Below are 22,785 nucleotides of genomic sequence, written 5' to 3' on the forward strand. Positions count from 1 at the left end.
TATTGATTGGGGGTTTTATGTTAAAATGATATCTAGTTGGTCCTAAACGAAACTGGTGCCAATCTGACGTGCAGTATGGCCAGAATGGTAGCCATTGCTTAGATCTAGATAGTGCTACTGCTCCTGAAAGCTTGGTCATTTTGACATGGAGTTCACACAAGAAGATTTCTTATGATGCCTAGTTGATCTTAATGGAAAATGGTTTGCGTTGGTTTGTGTGGTTTAACACTGTTATTTTAGCATATGCTGGCAAGCTTATTCACATACGCACATTGGTCAAGCTGATCTCAACCTCACGTGGACAGAGATGAGATGTGTGAGTGATCTGTAAAAGTGAGTGCCTTAGACCACATGGCCACCAAGGGACCCGATATGGTGATGATCTGATATCCAATATGGTTGACTGTCTTTTAATTGATACTGCTCTAGTGTAGATGTTCATGCAGTACTGAAAGACTTAGACTATCTGGTTTGGCTTAAATGAAAATTATGCCATTCTGACATATAAAAAAACAGATTTACAATATGGCCAGCATGGTGTCTCTTCTGGCAACACAAGCAGAGACAAGACAATAAAGACAAGAATGAGTTGAAATGACACAAGTTTACATGACTATTTCTAATTGAATTAAGACTTGATGTTTTGCTGAGTTTAGCTTCAGCTTGAATGATGATATGGTCAACTACAGGTAGTTGATATACGAATATGATATAAGGGTTCTCAAAAGATTTGTACCCTCTGGATTTTTATGCTTGTTATTTAGATATGACCCATTTGTGATGCATGGAAATTCCAGCCTGGCCGCTTTTATGATGCACTTAGGTTTGGGGTTCAGCAGCATTCTGAATTACCCTGATTTTAGTATCTGGCCTAATTTCCTAATGAGTGAAAATTATCTTTAACAAATTTACTGTATGTGATGGTGATTGACATTTGATGAATTAAGGTAACTCTTTGCAACATATCACACCTATGTAAAGGCTGTATGAACCTGTTTGGAACCAACAGGGCACTGGTGTGCTTAGGTATGCCTAATTGACTAAATATTAGATTGGTGCAAGATTATCTTCAATGATTATGATAGTGGAGGAGGGGGAACAATTATAACTTGAATGAAGTATGATCTAGTATCATCATTTGTTTGATTGTCAATTAGCCAAAAGGGGAAAACCCAGAGCAGCTCATGAAGCCAGTTGTCAAAATCAAATGGACACACTTGAATTGTGTTGTATTGGCCATTAATTTCCTTTATTTGTCGAAATGTTTAAAAATTCTGAATCAGTTAAGACTATTGATTAACTTCTGTTGAACTATTGGCATTTGTTTGATTGTACTTCAAGTTACACTTAATTAGACAAAACTGTGGAAAAAAATGGCTTGCAAAGCCAGTAAAAATTGAATGGACATTATGCACAGTGAATACATCTGAACTTTTCAATCACAATGGTGCATAATTGTATTTTCTATATCAGTAGAAGAAACTCCCTGCCAGTAGAGAATTTTCTAACCATCAGTCTCCACAGAACAAGAAAGTTTGTGTCAACTCTAATGAGAAGAAAAGTAAATCAAATGTTATTAGAAAATTTAAGAAAGTGGAAAAGTGAATTTCCATGAGAGAAAAATATTTTCAAAGATGGATATGAAGTGATGATACGTGATACATTCAAATTTTCAAATTCCTTTGCCACAGAGGTTGGTTCCAATCTTCAAAAACAGTGTCCCAAACTTAAAGGATGGTAGCCCAGTCTGTAAAGAGTAAAAAATGGAAGGAAATAATTAACTGACATTCTTTTGCGGATGACTTCATAGTACACAAAGACACCAATTGTTATGTTCATCTTTGATATTTGATTAATATTCACATGCAACCTTCTTAGTTCTTGGGTACAACTTTGCAATTAAAATTATTTGAGTAGTTAAAAATAGGATATATTCAATATAAAAGGTACAATAAAATATAAAATTGTCCTTTTTCTGTTTTAATATACCAAATGTACACAGTCACACGTAATTAGAGAAACATTTGTACAAGAACATCAGTACTGACCTTGTCAGTCTCACAATTTGCTTTTCTTTCTCATACAAAATACTGTTCAAGTATTTTTCTTTATTCAGCATGAGTAAAAAAAATCTTAGATATCAGCTTGCTCCATGAATAATGAACTCCACAAATTACCTCCATGAACACATTAACCCCTGGTGACGAGTTTAAGTGGCAGGAGGTAGTAGCCTACTGCCGAGCTCTGTAGCATCAAGGTCATGTATGATACACTAAAGTGGGTGGTACTATAGAAAGGTAGACAGATGTAGCTCTACAATGATACCAAATAATCTGGAATTTCTAGTTGTACTACAAAATACAGAGGGAAAAACCTCATTTTTTGGACCCGATTTTTTTCTACCCAAAATTCACCTGTGGTTGGAATCCAATGTTGTGTCTGGATTTTAGACTTTTTGGTCTCCGATCTAAGGCAAACTGGTATGAACTGCAAACAGACAGATGAACCTTTGCAAAAAGTGGGATTTGATGGGCATTTGGAATAAAGTGTGGTCTCAATACTAAAATAATGGGTCCGTTAAGCAAAAATTTTTTTAAAGAACTCCCAACATTTACCCTTCTGCACATGTGCGAGCCAAATAGCCAAAGAAAAATGATGTTTCTAACCCAACTAGGCAGTATTTTATTGGAAGATCACCTGGAAGTGGGTGTTTTCAGATGTATTCAGAAATATCTTTCAAAATGTGTTTCCTGTCAAATTTCAGATGAAAATGACAAAAACCTCCAGGGGTTAATGTGTTAATAGGATGGCATTGGTATCATTGGATTTTCACCAATACACCTCTTGGTTCTGAATGATAACGGTGCTGATCTGACATTCATTATGCTGAGTCAGCATTAGAACTGCCCACTTTTCAAAAATAAGAGGGACATTTTATGAACATTGGAGGAATTTAATGAAGAAATAATGGTAGACCTTAAAATGAGATGCGTGATTTTCATGCTATCCAATGATTTTTAAATGCAATTGTTAAAAAATGAATTTGAATCCCATGATCAGAAGAATATCTTGAATGATACCAGTTTGGTACAGTGTAGCTTCATTATTTATGTATTTTAGCAAATATTTTTCACACTCGGTAACCACTTAGCATGTGATTATATCTTGACAGTGCCTGAGGCATGTGCAGTGATCCATTATATCACCATGAAAGTCAGAAACCATGATGAAGCATTTTATACTGCATACACAGGTATCTTGTAAACAGTGTTGACTCATGCATAAGAAATTTGTTTAATTATCAAATTTGGTATGTTGGAATTCCTGAAGCATAGTAGATATCGTTTCAGTACTGAACAGATGAGAAGAAGAAAGGATTTTATCATAGGTTCCTGAAAATTCATCAGTCTCTTTGAAGGAATCTTGCACTGACATGGTATTAACATGGACATGACTCAGCATATCCTATTTTTTGCTTGACCACTTTAAGAATAAAGAGAGCCTGTGCATATGTAGACACTGCGGCATCTACATTGCACCCTAGGTCTTGTTTTGGGGTAAATTTTTGTTTATGTCCATCATTCGGTGTGTTTGGTATCAGTATATCACTGTTTCATTCAAGAATATATCACATTTTGATTCTAGGTGGGGTTTTGGGGTCTTAAAATGCACTAGTTTCATTTGAAGTTGAAGTTTTATGGTAAAGTTATTATTTATATCTTTGCTTCATCAAATCATCATGCTACGATGTGTATTCTTTTCAGGGCTGTTACTTAAGAGTAAACAGTACAGTGAATATGTTTTGGCTTAGTTTAGTAGTGGTGGTGAAGGTGGGGTAGGTGTTATGTAGAGTTCAGAAACTAGGTCATTGGAGCTTTGTGGAAAGTTTCTACTCAGCAACAATACATGTCTTTGACACCCTTAATCCTATAGCCATGAAACTTTATTATAGGTAAGGTACAGTAACATGTATTTGGAGAAGTATTCTACTTGTAACATATCAGATGTTCTTCTTTACTGTAGTTTTCATGCTTGAATGATTATTGACAATACCATGGTAACCGTTGGTCATGTAGTCTTTTGATTTTCAGCTTATTCTGTGCAGGTGTGTTCTTTATGAATGACAGTAATATTTAAAGGGAATATAGCCTAAAAAGTATGATGGTCAAAAGCTAGAACATTATCCAGCTTAACACTATGTTAGTATGATTCTTTATCCTATGGCTATTAAACTATACATTGAAGTATGTGGAAAACTTATAGGCCATCAAGCAATAATTAGGACACATTGACCTACATTTATTTTGAATTATTTTAGTCTTTTTTATTTTGATTATCAATTTTGGCAAAATTTAGCCTAGTGCTGTTAAATTTCAGACATTCAATAATCTTGAGAATGCAACCCCACCCCATTTTAAGTTACCATAAATACTCATTTTCAAAGTCTGATCAAGCTATTATATACTGTTATATTCATCCAGATCTATCATAGCATAATGTGCATGCAGATCTGGCTCTATGCAGTTTGATTGCAATAATCAGTAGAGAAAACACCATGCTGATCTGCTGGCAGAGTATGTGACAGCTGATTAAGGTTGATGTTGTTTGCAGTTGGACTTATAAGTGAGAGTATATAATGTATGTACTCGCTTATAAGATGAGTCGAATTGAAAACAGCAAAGATCTTGATCTGTCAGAGCGTAATGCACCTGCAGATCAAGGTCTGTTTTGTGCTTGTGATTATGCCTAACAAACTGCACAGACCCAGATTTGTTGGCGCATTATGCAACAGCTGATCTGCGCCTGTGCAGTTTGCACTTGGACTCGTACTGTAGGTGAGTATGATGGATCATTATACACAAACATCTGTGAAAATGCTCTTTGTTTGAATTTCTTGTCAAATATTTTCCACTACAGCAATTGAACCTTATATGTGTATGGGTGCAAATTGAGAAACAAGAAATTTTAAGCTACTTTTACTTCTCATCTTACCATTTTGTGCTGTTTACCATATTAAGTCATTTTGAATAGTTGAGCTACATGTATGCTGTCTACTCATGGCTCTTGTTAAATTTCATATATGATCCTTCATTTCAGGTGTTGTATTAACGACAAGTGAACTTTGTATACATTTCAGTGCATGAACAAACTCGTCCACGTAGTATTTAACCTTGCCATGGTTTTCACAGTAAGAAACACTGCTTATGCACTGTTATGTAATGTGCACATTTTTATTTTTAAAGTCGTGAATCTTTCAGTTGCATTCATTTAAATATATGTGCTTCTGATCACAATTTTAGCAGCAGAGGGGGCGAATCGGACATTTTGTCCAATCGTTATTTTGCTTAATTATTACTTTCTGCACTCAACGATCTAGTGTCGTCAGCGCCTGGTAAAAAAAAAACGACGACGTCGTTGGGGGATCGTCGCGTCGTCATTTGGTTTAATTAACACCTTCTGCGCGCCGATTCCCAGCGTCGTCAGCGTCCGGTAAGCACGTCGACGACCGCGTCGATGTCATTGCCCCCTCTGCTGCTAAGAGGTTATTTACAATGAAAATTATTTACAACTAACCGAATATTTGGTCAAGTCCGATACGATATCGTGTCCGAGGATCATGTAAATTTATCGTTATGAATCCATGTGGGGTCGACTGAGCATGACTAAAAAAGTTTCGAAAAACATTAAAGTCCATGTCACCGCCGCACCATGTCTGCCAAATATTTCGTAGCGTGTGTGTATCAACGCCGTTGAATACAGCAAGAATATTGCAGTTATCTCTGATTACTTTTGGAATCTGAGTGTATCGTTGAGTGACATATATCACGTCAGTGTTTTTATGCCTGCCTCTGGAAAATATCCTAGCTGGGTTCTTTTGATTGTCTAACATAACATCATCGTACACGACTAGATTGTTAACGTCGCCATCAATATCATCAATACCTGGTGCATCATTGATATCTGTAATAAACTCAATAACATTTTTTTTAGCGATCGCTGATGCATTCTCGTTGAAATCTTTCAACACCTCGTAGCATCGTTGATCATCTACGCTAGGAGCAACCAAATACAACTTATCCCACTTCATCCATCTCATTATTAAATTGAGTAACAATTGCGTCTTGCCGGATCCAGATGGTCCGATGATAATCATCCGGATCGAGTTTGGTAACGCTGCAACATGCTTAACTGGTTCTCTTGTTTTAGTCGCCGAAAAATCAATTATATTCATATCTCTATACATAAATTATGGATCTATATTGTGTAAAGTGTAGAGTGCGTACTGGCACAAATGATATGACAACCGTTACAACAAGAAATAATAGATCGGCGCTTACTGGCAAGTGTGTACAATGCGGTACAAAGAAATTTAGATTTATTTCTATTAGACCCGGAGATGTTTTAAAAAAAAGCGAGGAGGTGACATCGCAGCCAAATTGGCAAAACTCCCCGGAACACCGTGGGCAAAGTATCCAGGAGAAAAACACCTCCCAGGATATAACTACTGTGGCCCCGGAACACGATTAGATATTAGACTCGATGATCAAAATCAGCCCAAACCCGGTGAGTATCCAATAAACGCTATCGATAAGGCGTGTCATGCTCATGATGTTGCTTACAAAAGTAGCGATCTGCAACAGCGTCATATCGCGGATGTAAAATTAATTCACGCGCTAAATGCTATTCCTGATAAATCCGTCAAAGAAAAATTGGCCTCATGGTTGGTAAAATCGGCTATGAAAGGTAAATTAATGATTGGAAGCGGAGCTTCTGGCGCTGGTAATTGAAAACGATAGCGTTTATAATAACAACATGGAATCCATCTATTATTCTCCGAGAGGATACTGGAAGGGGAAGGCCGCAATTGGTAAGCTTGCAAACGCTGCAAAGGTAACAAAGACCACTGCGGCTAATTGGTTATCCAAACAGGCTATATGGCAAATCTATCTACCACCGCCTAAACAAATCAACTTCTCGCGCTTTGATGTCAGCGTACCTAATGAAGTTCATCAGGCTGATATACTATTTCTGCCGCATGACAACGGTTACAAATACGCGCTAACCGTAGTTGATGTTGCGAGTCGATACAAACAAGCGGAGCCGTTAAAAACAAAGTCGGCAACTGAAGTTGCCGCTGCGTTTGAAAGAATTTATCGAAGAGGCCCTCTGCGCTGGCCAAATCTATTACAAGTTGATCCTGGTAGTGAATTTCGCGGCGCTGTTTTATCAACGCTAAAACATCATAGCGTCGCGATACGACGAGGTCATACTGCGCTACATCGTGATCAGGCAATTGTTGAACGATTCAATCGGACTCTCGCTGAACGGTTATTTGGATATCAATACGCGAAGGAATTTATCCAAGAAAAACGATCTCGTGAATGGGTTAAAAGGTTGCCAGGCGTAATTGCAGCGTTAAATAACGAGATTACCCGAGCAATCAACATGAAGCCCAGCGACGCGATTAAATACGAGTATATACCCGGAAAATTAAAAATAAATAGCGTTTCTAAGCCGATTCTTGGCGATGTCACCGTGAGATATCTGTATGAACCAGGAGAGCTTGAAGGCGGTAAAAAAAGGGCTACCGATCCTATTTGGAGTGTTACCACACATAACATATCAACGATAACACGATCAACTGGTAGACCACCGATCTATAGACTGGATTCAACTGCTCCTCAGCGCGGATTTACACGCGAGCAACTACAAGTGATACCTAACGATACTCAATTGCCCCCACGTGGTCTTAACTAGCGCCGTTGCGTCTATTGCACTCAAGACAGGTCAACTTCACATTGTTTTTGACATGACCGAGACTGTTATCGATCCTATCCACGGTAAATTGGCGAGTGTCTTTATCCGAATAACGCCAACTCATTATACAATTGCAACTCGCGCAGTGATTATTCTGTTGTTGTCGTAGCGAGATTATTAATTCGGCATCAATATCAAAACGCCGCTGTTTTTTTTTATCCTGTTGGCGGTAACCCGAGAGTTTTCTATCAATGACGCTTGCATCGATGGTGACTTTGTCGCCGGCTTCGTCAGTGACTCCGTCACCGGCTCCGTCAATAACAATTCTTCGAAGCTGATTTATCCTTCGTACTCTGGACACTGCAAGATAGACTAGATTCGACCATTCGATGCGATTATCAACCATCCAAACAATTGTGTCCGTGATGGTTAGTCCCTGCGAGGAATGTATTGTTGTTGCGTATCCTAGCGTCCACGGGGATTTATCAGCACGTAGCGCGTCCTCGACGACGCTGATATCAACGAGCACGATATCATTCAGCACGAGAATTTGTTTTTTTGTCCCCGACGCTGTCGGGGCTGGAATCTCAACTTCAATGTTCTGCCGCCGTGTGTCCGCGGGTCTATAACATAACGGCACTGGACGCGTTGGAAACTTTTCCTTATGCAACGTAAACAACTTCCGCTGAAGTGTGTCTCTGACTATCTTTCTACTCGCTACAATCAAATCGTTTGGTCTCCATGTTTCCCAGAATTCATTCAACGGCGTTTCCGGAATCACCTCGCGGATTATTTCACATTGAATTCTATCCGGCTGTAATCTGATTAGTTTCTTAACCTCGCGCAGTTGTTCATCAAGTGCTCGGTAATCAGTATCGGTTTCTTCATAATAGTCCACAAAACCCCTTAACCAATCATGTGGACCCTCGCCGACAAATGGTGGTGGTTGGCCATGGTCCCCACACATGATTACCGCTGTATTCGCGCGCAGCAACCACTCAAGAAACATTTGTAAAGTATCTAACGAAACAGTACATATCTCATCCCAGATGATAATGTCGGGAATAAATTTTTCACCCATTCGATCAGGAGTCCACTCACCGCCGCTGTATCGAAAGACGCTGTGATAAGTAACGGCGTCAACATTTCGTTGTTTTATCTCTCGCGCTAGTCTATGGGTCGGTGTAAGCACGATTATACTTGCCCGCGTTCGAAATAATTCAATTGCCCGAGTCGTCTTTCCTGACCCGCCACAGCCGCTTAAATAAACCGTCTTGTGTCTACAAATTGGATCAGAACACGGTGGTGCATTAGACCATTCTGATAATTTATCACCGCGTAAGTAGTCGTTCTCAACGGTGACATCTGCTGATGGTGAATAATCGCGTCGTATTTCATTTTTAATTCTCCATGTACCCCAACTCTCGTCCGGACTAGTAAACTCGGCTATGTTTCCCTTATACATCGCGTCTATATAAAATGAATCAACGGCTACTCTAACCGCGGTATCGGGGAATCTATTTATCATCGAGAATAAATTAATAGCGGCATAACCCAGCATAGACGCCCTCAAATGCGGGTATGCCGGGCTGTCTCCATCGCTGTAGGTAACAACTGTACCCAACTTTGTTCCATTGGACAAGAAAGCTGTTTTGCAGTTCACGTATCTATTTTTTGCCACTGCGTCCTTGATTACGAAATCATATTCTGCGTCATCTATAATCAGCCGTGAGCAATATCGTTTGTAATCGCAGTTTTTTCCACCTTGTGTGAACTTACCGATTATTCTTCTACCGAGATCTTTTGCCTCGCGGTTTCGTTGGTTGAATATCCTCCTGGACCATTCGATGATATATTCCTCGTCGGCATCGATGTGTTTTCTGGATTCGTCAATTATGCTATCTAGACGCTCCGGTTCTGGTAACCAGACTTCAGTCTGCGCTCGGTATGATATAATCGCGTCACTGACAATCAACGAAACTAGCATTTTACAATCAATCATATACCGTAGCAGCGCTATTGGCAGCCACTTCTTTTCATTCATGTGTCTACCGATCCAAATATAGCAACAGCGATGAAGTCCTGCCGCAAATTCAAATGATACTATGCGAGCGAATCCGGTTAAATCAAAATCAGGCAGTGGTCCATTAATAGCAACACGAGTCATTTCATGTCTGGGGTGTCCAAATCGTTTGAAATACTCAGCGGCGGATCCATACCCGAGAAAACTCGCTGGATAACAGGCAACCATATCAACCGAGATCATAGCGTCGCGGTTGTATTCAGTGTTCCATAGTCCACCGTGATAGTATTCCAAACAACTGGATTGTACATCCGGCAGAAATTCCTTGCGCGTTGGTCTCCACGCATTTTTCCTTGCTGCAACATGAGCTACAACCGATGGAATCGTAAAACAATTTGTTAGCAGTTGTTCATCATGCTCCTCAAATTCTATGGCGGTTTTTTTCATCCTGTTGTGAAATGCTTCAGTGCGATATAATTCGCCGTTTGGTCTTACAAACTGATCAAAGGTATCCGCATCGTTTTCAGCGCTGCGAAGTAACCACACTGATACAGGGTCGTTTTTACACAAGTAGGCAATAGCATCAAATAGTTTCCTCTCCGCGAGAAAACCGTCCTTGGAGAATTGTTCTCCCAGGAATTCTTCGGGGATATACTTTACTGTTCTATCCCGTGGAAATATTGTGATCGCGGGCGTCCATGCGTGTTCGTTATGATCAATAATTTTGATTGGGGCTCCCTTCGATTTATACTTCGATTCGTATAATACTTCACCGGTTATCGTTGTAACGGTTATTGGAAATCTCAGCGATGTTTCTAATCTCGCTATGTCGCTGATGGTTGCTCCACGCTCTTTTACGGTTAGTTCCCACTGGTTGATTTTGCTGCGTCGTAAATCAGTCAATTTGTTTCCTCGACATGCATTTGTAAAATGCTCTATTATTCGTTCTGCTACACAATTTATCCCAGTTGACTGTTTCATCGGTTTCAGTTTTCCGATATCAGGTTTCTTATTTAACGGGTATATTCCATAAACAACTGCTGTTTCAGGATACGCTCGTTCATAGTATGGTCTGTCAATTCCGGTTAACAACCCCGGCTTGGAGTCGCGGCTGACAGTGACTGTTTTCATGTCGCTGAGAACTGGTTCAAATTTATCACGCATGATCCAATCGCCTGATTCCACCCGGACAATGAATTTTACTCTGAAGAAATACCTTTTACCGTCAAGTTGTGATATTATCGTTGCTGCGCGGTTGTCGTTCATGGTAGCATCAACAACGCCATCAATTCGAAATGTTGACCAACTATGAGATGCACCATCACGCTTGAATTCATTGATACAATCGCGTATTTTACTCAACAGGGTTCTATCGTTTATTAACGCTTTTGGTGTGTCCTTGAGGACTCTATCGAGATTGAATTTAATATTTTTCCAGGGCTTAATTGCTGCCAATCTCTCGAACTCATCCATATAATTAAAACAAGTATTTAAATGAAAGAATATAGTATAATGAATCACTGCAAATGGTTGATGATTGGGTCGATAACCCCGTGCAATAAATCATGTAGAGGTGAATTCTGCGGATATCATTTACAAAGCGTTCGTAATGGTTCTCTTGGCCCCCTCCCGTGCTTGGTTTGTCACGTTGGTGTAAGAGGAAAATCGCAGTTGTGTATTAATTGTGGCGGAAAGCGATACAGGGAACTAAAACGCTATTATGACAAGCGAATTAAAAACGCCGTCATTGACCCCACCGCAGACTTCGTCATCAAAACCCCCCAAGACTACGTTGAAAGATTTATAATTAAACCAAATAATAAATTAGACAAGTAGTATTATTATACAAATGGACCAAGAATTTCAGCCGCATCCCGTGCTCGTTAATTACGAGGCATCTCGCGACGGTATTGTTAGAAACCGCAAACTGAAGAAGCCGGTTGGTACCGTGAATAATCGGGGGTATTTAATGTTTGGTGCCGGAAAGAAGAAGTATTATGTTCATAGGGCGGTATTTGAGGTATTCAACGGATTAATCGAAAATGGACTTGTGATTGATCATATTAATAATAATAAGACTGATAATTCTCTTATAAACTTGCAAGCCATCTCTCAGAGCGAAAATATTAAAAAAGGCCAAACCGGTAAATACCCAAAGAAAGCAAAAGGTGTCAAATCGTTTAATACATCAACGCACGAGGAAAAAACATTTCACTCCATGTATGCGGCAGGAAAATACTTTGACATTTGTAAGGCCTCAATACGAAGAGTAGCAGAAGGAATACAGAATTCAGCGATTTCAAAAAAGACGGATCACAGAATTCGATTTTCATATATAACAGAAATCAATGAGTGACAAGGTCACCAGCGCCTATGGCGCTGACAAGGTCACCGTGACAAATTGTCTGTTTAATACTTAACACACCTTCGGAATTGATACACGGGGTTTCATTTTTTTTAATTTAAAAACAAGATGTTTTATAAGAATAATGAATATCGAAGACATCAATAATATATTAGCCGAGATTTCAAAATTAAAAAATCAAGGAATTGAATTATCTGATGGTCTTGACAGTGAAAAAATATTATCCGATTATGAGATTATTAACGAACAGTCGAAACGGGGGCGTTTTACCCTGGCCCGCGAGTACTTTTTTATAAAACGATTACAACATACGATCAATGAAAACTTGTACCACAATGACGCAAATGCATTCATTGGACTATTTACTGCCGTTGAAATAATACGAAAAAAACTCGGGCGTGTTTATGAACGACGTCGAGAAATCTCTAATAAAATTAAAAACATTAGAAGGATTATAGACGAAAACTCCGTGGAGCTCCCGATGGTACACTCGGCGGAAAATTAGAAAATTGCGGATCAATTTACAATAATGGTAGGTGAATCACTTACTACTCGGCTAGCCAGAGAGCGGCTAGCAGCGCTTAAAAAGTTTATACCGTTACGAGACAGAGTGAGAGAGAAACTTCAAACGCGACAACAAATGCAAACCGATTTTACTGTTGGAAGCGAACAGTTATTTGCCCCGGTAACTAAAGCGACCAAAGATGTTACGGCGGCAACTGTACCCGTTCTTGGTGCGCTTGAAAAGATAGCGGCAGAGACCGAACAAACAAAAAGGTCTTTAGAAACACTCCCTGCAAAAATAGCGGCTGCTACAACACGGAGGCCACCACCACTCGCTATAACCGAACCACAAGAACCTTATGTTACAATGGCCGACGAGGAAGAACTAGGCGCCACCGCAAGAGAACCAGAAGAAGAAATACCCGAAGAAACACCAGAAGAAGAAATACTGGAAGAAAAAGAGGGGAATATACCCCGTATTGTACTCAAGAAGAGCACAATAGATGAAATTAGAGGCTTCAGCAACAGGGAAGAATTAATTAATTTTGCTGCCAACAATTTTGCTAAGAGCATACGAGATAAGAAGCATATCAATAGCGGTTACGAGAAAAATATAAAGTCGTTAAAGGACTGGGCAAGAATAGTGTATTTAGCGAGTAAACATAAAGATGCATTACCACATCGTAGTAAATCCGATTACGATGCATTCCACAAGGAAGTTAAGAGTATAACACCAAAAAAAGGAAAAGGATACTCTGTTGGTAAAGAATCCTACGGCGTTACCTGTCCTAATAGTGTTCTCAGTGATATATCACGGCTGGAAGTACTAATCGGAGGAAAACGAGCCGGAAATAACTCTCCGGAAATAATCAATGAGGCCGCTGATATTTGCAAGCGTTTATTTGCAGGCGGTATTATGGACATTAATGCATATCGAACGCTCATAGACGAACTCGTGGATGATTAATTGGAAAACTGGTGTTTTTAATAAGGATGATCATACACTACAACCATGATAAACCAGTACTCGTCTACGTGGTAAACTCGCGATTGCCTGTTTACCGCGCGTGGTACGGAGACGGTCTCGGTAGCACCATTGCGGGGTTATTTACAAGAATGGCTCCAAAAGTAGCGCCGTTAGCCAAACAATTAGGAATGAAGGCTATTGATGTTATTCGTGATAAGGGTATTAGTGCTATTGGAGACGTTGCCGGAAAGGCGCTTTCAGCCGCGCGGGACAAACTAATGTCGTTGGTGAAATCTAGGGGATTTTCAAGAAAAAAACAAAAACCACCGGTGATGCCATCAACGACAGTGATGCCTGCAAATGTCAGTAAAGTAATAAATAACGCCGTGGAAGAAAAACTAGAGTCGTTGGCGGCGACTCCGTCGTTGGCGACTTCGCCATCCGCCGATGCGGCAACCAACGCGCTCATGAACGCGATAGCGGGGAGTGGTTTAAATTCAAAGAATTTACGACGAAAAAATCGCAATTGAAAACATCAACATGATAAATAATAGAATGTTTGCGCGAACCGCTGATCCCGCGTTTGATATGGACGCCCCAGTGCGCAGGGATGATTCTGTCCGTGATTATCAATTTTATTCTTATTATGCAGCGCAACCCGACCTACGATCGCGAATTGAACTTCAGGTCCAAGATACCAGTAAATACTTTTTACCGTGTGAAGCGTTTATCGAAATCGAGGGAGAACTCGTGACAAATGCCGCCGATAATGCACCATACGCAGATGACCATCGTGTTCGAGTTGGCTTCGTCAACAACGGTATCATGGCGTTATTTGAGAGCGCCAGATATCTTATTGACGGGCGAGAAATTGAATCAATAGAACGCGAGGTTGATGTTGCAACGACGATAATTGGGTTGGCGAGATACTCGGATGATTATACAAGATCGGCGGGCCCATCTATAATGTTCGCAAAGGACACCACTAATAACGCTGACCATCTTCAGTACATCAACGTGCTGGTGGAAGAAGATACCGCAACTAACCCACAGGCTGAAGCAGCCAATCCAGACCGCAGAGCAAGACCAGGCGCTAATTTCAATATTATAAAAAGCACCAACAATGATTACAATCTAGGATTCGCAGCACGAGTAGGAATGTTGCAAGGACCACGCCGAAAGTTTTCATGCGCGATTCCACTCCATCACATATTCGGATTCTGCAGAAATGTTAGAAAAGTTGTCTATGGGGCTAAGCATACAATCGCGCTGACGCGAAGGGGCGATGATAACAATGCAATATGGCATGCTGCTGGCGTCGCTGCTGGTAAAGTCATTTTAACTAAAATGGCATTGTGGATGCCGGTGCTGACTCCATCAGTTACCACGGAAGCACGATTGTTAGCATTTATGGAACAGGGAGGGAAATCGTTGTTGAGTTGGCTAGCGGTAACAACTGATGCTAAAGAGGATAACGTCGCCGATACGTTTACATGGCACCTAGCATCAAAACAAGGTGTTTCAGCCCCGCGTCATATATTCATAGCGCTGCAGAATAGGGAACGATTGGGTAGTCAAGAACGCAGCCATATGATATTTGATCAATTAGGAGTCAGGGATGTTTCGCTGAGAATAAACGGACAACAGGAACCATCCGAGGATATACAGCTTAATTACGGTGATAACCATATTGCACGTGTATACCATCGATTGCTGTCGTATATGAGCCGTGATCAAAACGTCGACACCGGTTTGCAAATATCACAACTTGATTTTAAAAACCTGTATCCGATTTATTACTTTTCGTTGGAACATCTTGATTTAACGAGACAATCCGTCGTTGATATACACTTTCGAGCTCGTATAGCCCCGGGTGGTGTTAATTATAGAGCGGTTGCTGTCATTCTCAGCGATAAATCAATGCTGCTAGAAGGCGTTGGTGGACGAATGAGAATCGTTGATGCGCCAGTGGAAAACATGTAATTGAAAGCACAAAACGCGTTTACAATAAATGTCGTATAGTGTCGTCAGTGTAGAGTTGACTGATGGTCAAGTCAAGAAATTACGATCAAAGTCGGCTAAACAATGCGGAACCACAATAACGCTGAAGCCGTCACAGATGGCAGGTGGTAATCATAAGATATCGTTGACGGCGCGTCAAATAAAACATTTCAATGATGCGATGAAGAATAAAAAGGGTGTTCAAATAGATTTTTCAGCCGCAGCAATTAAAAACATGGAAAGGACCGGTGGGATATTTCCACTGTTAGCTGCGATTCCAGCGTTGATTGCCGCGGCCGCACCAGCAGTGGCTAAGGCGGCGGCGTTAGGAGCCGTTGGTACCGCGGCGGGGATGGCATTGAAGAAGGCAACCGGGAAAGGCTACAAAAAAAAACGACCCGTGGCCGGAAAGGGTCTAAGACTACCGGGAACCCCGTATTCATGGTACTCGGGAAAGGGTCTAAGACTACCAGGAACCGTTTATTGACTCGGGAGTCAATGACTCCTGAGTCAATGACTCCAATGTCTAATTTTGATTTAATAGACGCCGCAAACGCGTTAGCGATAAAAAACTTCAGAGGTGTTTTCATGAGGGATCAATTACCGGCGGCACCAAGGAATATTGAAACCGGCATAATTAACCTCGATGGGTCCTCCGGAGCGGGAACTCATTGGGTTGCATACGCGATTGATCCGCGTGCAATCGTCTATTTTGATTCATACGGGTTAGCCCCGCCGAAAGAGTTCATGCGGTATATCCGGGCGTGTTCAGCCCCGGCGTGTTCAGCCCGGGTTTTTTATTCCACGTTGCCAACACAGCAGTTAAGCGACCCGCCGATATGTGGCCGTGAGGTATTGAACGTACTTGCGGCGATTTCATCATCGCGAAAACCACCTCATATGGTTGTAAACGAATATACTAGTGGGGTCGTAGAAGCTCAACGGATTTTAGAGAATAACATTTACAATAACGATGATTGATATCTGGGGGCGACCGGTTTCGGCGCTAAAAGAATCCACGGAAACGGCCGCCGCCGACATAAAAAAACTAATTGAGGATGAAATCGCTGATATGTTGAATCTAACAAGTGTTGACCCGGGCGAAATAGTTGTATTTCAAGACCGCCAGGGTAAATTGAAATCCAGTAATGTGTCGCTGAATGACGTTTTAATACGACAGCGTGATGCCGCCGATGGCACCATAGCGTTGTATACCGGCGACGGACTACTCAAACCGGGTAGACATATATTTCAGATAGAGAATACGATAGAATTAATCCAAGACGGTGTTATAAGGTTGAATAGATCAATAATCGAACTCGAAGGGCATGTGAAAACAACTATCGATAGATTTTTTGGGTACCCGATAGTATTCGAACCAAATCTTGCAACAATAAAAAATACTATTTTGGAGTTTACGACGCTGTCGGGCCAATTTTACACGTTACGAAAAAATGTTAACAGGATCGATGACAACTTTGATAAATTCCTTGGTAAAAAAAATACCAAGCCGGATGAAATCACAATAACTATAAATGATATCACTGCGTATGGACAGGAAATAGAAACAATCAAAACTGATGTTGCAACAAACAAAAAGGGTGTAGACGCGCATGAACGGGAAATAGAAATAATCGGCGCTAATGTTGCAACGATCATAAATAATGTAGACTCGCATGGACGGAAAATAGAAACAATCAAAACTGATGTTACAACGATCATAAATAATATAGACGCGCATACACAGGAAATAGGAATAATCAAAACTGATATTGAAGCGAACAAAAAGGGTGTGGACGCGCATACACAGGAAATAGGAACAATCAAAACTGATGTTGAAGCGAACAAAAAAAATGTAGACGCGTATTGGCGGGGAATAGGATTAATCAAAACTGATGTTGCAGCGAACAAAAAAGGTATAGACGTTCATACATATGAAATAGGAACAATCAAACTTGATGTTGCAGCGAACAAAAAAAGTATAACCGAGAATACACGGGAAATAGAAACAATCAAAACTAATGTTGCAGCGAACAAAAAAGATGTGGACACGCATATACAGGAAATAGGAACGATTAAAACTGATGTTGAAGCGATTAAAGACGGACTACCGAGAGTAGCAGAGCAATTCGAAAAAATAAAAATCCCTCATGAGAACATCATCAACACAGTATACACAATTCGGCATGGATCATTCGATTGGACTCCTACACAGAATACAGTAAATATCACCGCAACTGTTAAGGGTATTTATCGACTGACACTGGTTTCAATGATGCAGTTTAATATATTATCGTCGAGTTCATCCGGGTTTAACAATACAATATCAACAATTATAGACAAGAACGCAACTGAACAGTTTACAATTTATGCCGTTGATAGAAATCTAGCCCGGGCAAACATTACATGGTATGTGGAATTTGCAGCGAATCTAAGTAATTAAAAACACTAGCTCTTTTAAAATAAAAATGACCACCAAGGAAGTTGAATCAGAGGTATCACCGACGTCACATCAATATCGATTCGATACCGCAAAAGAATTTTCCGCGAACTTGAAAACGCTTTCCGAACAATACCGTGTAAAAATAAAAAAATACCGTCGTAAAATAACCGCCATCGACGCGGTCGTGTACTCGGTGTCGGGTATAGTAGCTGGCACCGGTGTTATTTTATCCACGGTAACCACGATAGCCCCGATCGCTGTTCCAATCGCTATCTCCGCGATGACAACAATTGCTGGAGTCGCCAACGCAATCACTAGGAAGATATCATCGTGTTTTCAGAAAAAACTCAACGAGTATACAGTAAAACATCAAATAGTATCCGACGCATACTCGAAATTATCCGGGTTGATCTCGTTATCGATTGATAATTTGTTCGTATCCGATGTTGAATTCTCCACGATGGTCCAGTTATATAGCTCCGCGATGTCAAAAATCGAGGATTTTCAACTGGAAGCCGAAACCACCTGGTTGTTAAAATTAGACACTAAAAACAACGAATAATAATAATGTCGCTGAACCCCGAAGGGTCTCAATTACTTCAGCGGATCGCGGAGAACACCACTCCGGTACAAACAAGTATGATATCGATAACATCAACGAAACCCGAATTCAGTGTGAACTTCCCATCACCGGTTCCAGTAAAGGAAATAGCGCTGGCAAAATTGCGAGTATATCACAGTTGGCCTAATATCCGAGCGGACGCATTTAACGAACAACAACCTAATAACTCGCTGGTTTTTGCACGGACAAATAAACCCGATGGGACCCCAAACTGGGAGGAGGTTACAATACCAACTGGGTCATACCAAATAGAGCAAATCAATAAAGAATTTCAACGCAGGATAAAATCGATCACAGGAAAGGAATCAAAAATCGCTATTACGGTTCATGAACCGACGTTATCGTCGACGATTGAAATAAGCACACCGGGGTATATGGTTGATATTTATAACAGTTCAATAAGAACCATACTAGGATGGCCTGAGAATCCACCCGCGGACACCCCCCCATCAACTATCCTCAGACACGATAACGGAGATGGTGGTAGGCATATTGCTCCATACAACGTAAATATCGCATCAGTGATAGCGATCAATCTAGTGTGTGATGTTATCGAAGGGAGTTATCAGGTGGATACCAAGCAATCAAATCAAGCTCAACAGGGGTATATCCTTTATTCGTTTTCACCAACAGCCCCTCCGGGATTTTTGATCATTGAGAGTCCGATTAATCCGGTCTATATGCGATGCCATGATCGGTTTTTAACGAGAATTAATTTCAGACTTACCGATCAGTCAAATAACCTAATTGATCTGCAAGAGGAGGAGTTAGTGATCACTCTGTTTGTAAGATCATAGCAGCAGAGGGGGCGATGACATCGACGCGGTCGTCGATGTGCTTACCGGACGCTGACGACGCTGGGAATCGGCGCGCAGAAGGTGTTAATTAAACCAAATGACGACGCGACGATCCCCCAACGACGTCGTCGTTTTTTTTTTACCAGGCGCTGACGACACTAGATCGTTGAGTGCAGAAAGTAATAATTAAGCAAAATAACGATTGGACAAAATGTCCGATTCGCCCCCTCTGCTGCTATTTTGCTGAAATTAGTATTGTCTGTTGCTTGTGACGCTTGTTTTGCATAGTTGCAACTCAAAAGAATCAAGCTATATGCTTAAAGCAAACAAAAAATTACAGAATAAAATTTATGTATGGAAATCATATTCAAGGAATTAAAAATAAAATCTGTAACAGGGTTCCCACGCTACTGGGAAATCAGGAAAAAGTCCTGGAATTTCGCAAATAATGATGAAAGTCTGGAAGAACCCAGGAATTTTCTGCCACCTCTTGACGCCCGAAACAATCATGTTATTGAATCGTAACTAAATTGATCGCGACTTAAAGTTATTCTCACAAAATTTCCTGGTTTGTAGTCTGTTTCTATGTTCTTTAGTAATTTTTCCCCATAAACGAGACGTTATAAGCACATTACACACTATTCATTGTTGTTTATCTTACACATAATAGCTTACTTTTTTATATAAAATATTGAATTTTACTAACTTTTTACAAGATCGGTTTAGTTGGCTTAATATCGCTTGCCATTTATTGGCATTGTTACATTGAATTTTGTAAAACTAGCTATAAACCTGATCAAATTACTCGACTGAACTGCTGACAGAAACAGACCAAAGTAATGTATTTCATTTCTATAGCCAGATGGATAAACATTACATCTTTTCAAAGCTGTGCTCAGAATTGGCCGACATATCGAGAGTCATGGAAACACGGTGGTGGTATCCCGTGTGTCCAGAATTAATATTGTGGTGACAATTGCCTCTTTTCAAATGGTAAGCATGGCAGTATTTTATTTTCATCAATCGGTCGAATTCGGTATGCATTTTGCTTCCATATTGGAGACTGAAACCTTAGGTGCACAGAAATGCCCGACAGCATTGTATATATATTAAAAAACGATAAGAGCTCCTCTATCAATACATGTTTGGGGACTGGTTTATGGAATTACAAGAAGACAAGTTGATTTTACAGAAAATTCAGTCCTTGTTTATACAACAGAATATAATTTTGATGGTCTTTTGTCAAAATTTAATTGAATCCTTTTGAAAATGTTTTTTAAATCATGGATTTTTAACCAGATCATCTTAAGGAGATTAGGTTGTTTAAAAAATCTTGTTTTGGATTTTATTGGCATGATAAGTTCAGGGTTAAACTCTTTTCGTTACAGTGCAAGACTCCAGTTATTTGCGCTCATTTTTTTTCATACTGTAATAGGAAATATTACTTTCTACGAGATGCATATATATATATTGCTATAGAATTCTTTAGAATTGAAGGTTTGAAAGGAAACAGAACATAATTTCTGTTCATTATGTTGTTCTCACTTAGCAACATAATGCAGCAAAGTAAAGTTATAAAAAAAATTCTGTACATGGAAATGACTTTACTTGCTGATTTATAGGAATATAATAAAACTTGTTTCGTGTGATACATTTTGTGGTTTTGTACATGATCATCTTTCTGACTTCAATGTTTTTGGAGAGTCTTTAGATTTAGAAAATGCATGTTTTATAATCTAAAATGTTCTTTGATTTCATTCAGTAATGGTCATAGGTGAACCTTGAAAAAAGTAATTTCATCCTGGAAATGACCTGGAAATTTATCTTTAGAAACACATGGGAACCATGAAAACAGCTGCCATTGGAATTGTTTCCATGTGCATATTTGCTATTTAATAACTACAGATTGTCCAGGTTGAAATTGTCGTTAATGTGTTTCAGGTGTAGCTGATGGTGTGGGTGGATGGAGGAACTATGGGATAGACCCATCAGCATTTCCTCGTAGTTTGATGGAACTGTGCCAGAGACTGGTTGTAGAGAACCAGTTTAAACCTCAAGCACCAGCTAGCATCATAGAGGATGGATATTGTGAACTACTACAGCAAAAAACACCTCTGATAGGTAAAAAGATTAACACGCTTCATTTTTATTTTGTATACTTTTGTCTGTGTGCATTCATTTTTGTGTGATAAATGATTTTTTTATTAAAAAAATTAGATTGATAATTTGCAAATGGGTCCTGTTGCTTCAACAGATTGATTGTTCTTAGGATCTTTAAATTTGTGGTTTGTAACAACCATGAAATCCATATAATTAGTAACCTGTGAAAATTGGTGCATTTTGAAAACTGGAGAATTATCAGGATATATAATTTTTGCTTGTAGTTTTATCATCACCATTAACCTTCAAATGAAACGGAATAGAATTTTTATCTGATAGCACATTCTGTATTATAAAGAATCAGTCACTTAGTTAAATAGGGCTTTTCAATTTTCTTCTCAGATGGTAGCTTTTTATTGTCATGTGAATTTGTATTTTTTGTGGGGGTTTGGTTTGAATAGTGCTGTATGTTTGAGGAATTGAGTCAGGTTTGAAAGTTGGTCCATAGTTTGTTTAAGTTTGGCAATTTTTGTGCAAGTCCTAAAAGTGATGCGTAGTATGTGTAGGGTGTATTAAACTCATCCAGTACTTTTCAGGTAACATAATTTCCAAGGCTTCTATAATGATTCTTTTTCAGAAAGTCTGAAAAGAGTTCATTCCATGCACTAAATGTGTGTCATTTGTTTAATTTCCTCACATCATAATTACCTTAAATGATACATGTATTGCATCAACCTCCAGCTTATCTCTCATCTCTGGAACTCCATGTGGAAATTCAACAAACTTAGTTGATGAATTGCCCATATGAACACCATCTGCACGAGGGAAGGAGAATATAATTTGGCCTCATCCCATAAACCATTATCACCATCAGTAAAAGGGTACAGTTTAGTCTTTTTCTCTCCCCCTGCCCCAAGATATGGCTGTGGATCATAGTAGCAATTGCATTCACAGGGGTCAAATTATTTTGAATTTTTACTTTTTACTTATTGTATTGTCCTATATATATATGATACATGTATTGCATTAACCAAAAAACAAAAGCTGCCCAGTGTTTGCTGAGCTTGGCGGTATTATTAGAGGCAATCAGTTGACCAGTAAATAATGTTGTCTTTATTAGCTGGAAATTGAAAAGGTATGAAATTATATGTGCGTTCAGCTTTTAAAAATTTATAAACTTGACTCGTGACCATTGCAGGCCTACT

General features: G+C 39.7%; 1 protein-coding gene across 1 annotated transcript in view; it reads left to right on the forward strand.

Moving 5' to 3' along the window:
* LOC149775843 (protein phosphatase PTC7 homolog) overlaps positions 1–22,785 on the forward strand; it is a 90,628-nt gene that overhangs the window by 31,809 nt on the left and 36,034 nt on the right. The window contains exon 2 of the mRNA XM_089943627.1: positions 21,422–21,601. Within this exon, the coding sequence (XP_089799753.1) occupies positions 21,422–21,601 (180 nt within the window). The remainder of the gene's footprint in view (positions 1–21,421; positions 21,602–22,785) is intronic.

The sequence above is a fragment of the Sinohyriopsis cumingii genome, chromosome 19, assembly GCF_028554795.1.
Source record: "Sinohyriopsis cumingii isolate HCF-2022 chromosome 19, ASM2855479v2, whole genome shotgun sequence".
NCBI classification, from domain to species: domain Eukaryota; kingdom Metazoa; phylum Mollusca; class Bivalvia; order Unionida; family Unionidae; genus Sinohyriopsis; species Sinohyriopsis cumingii.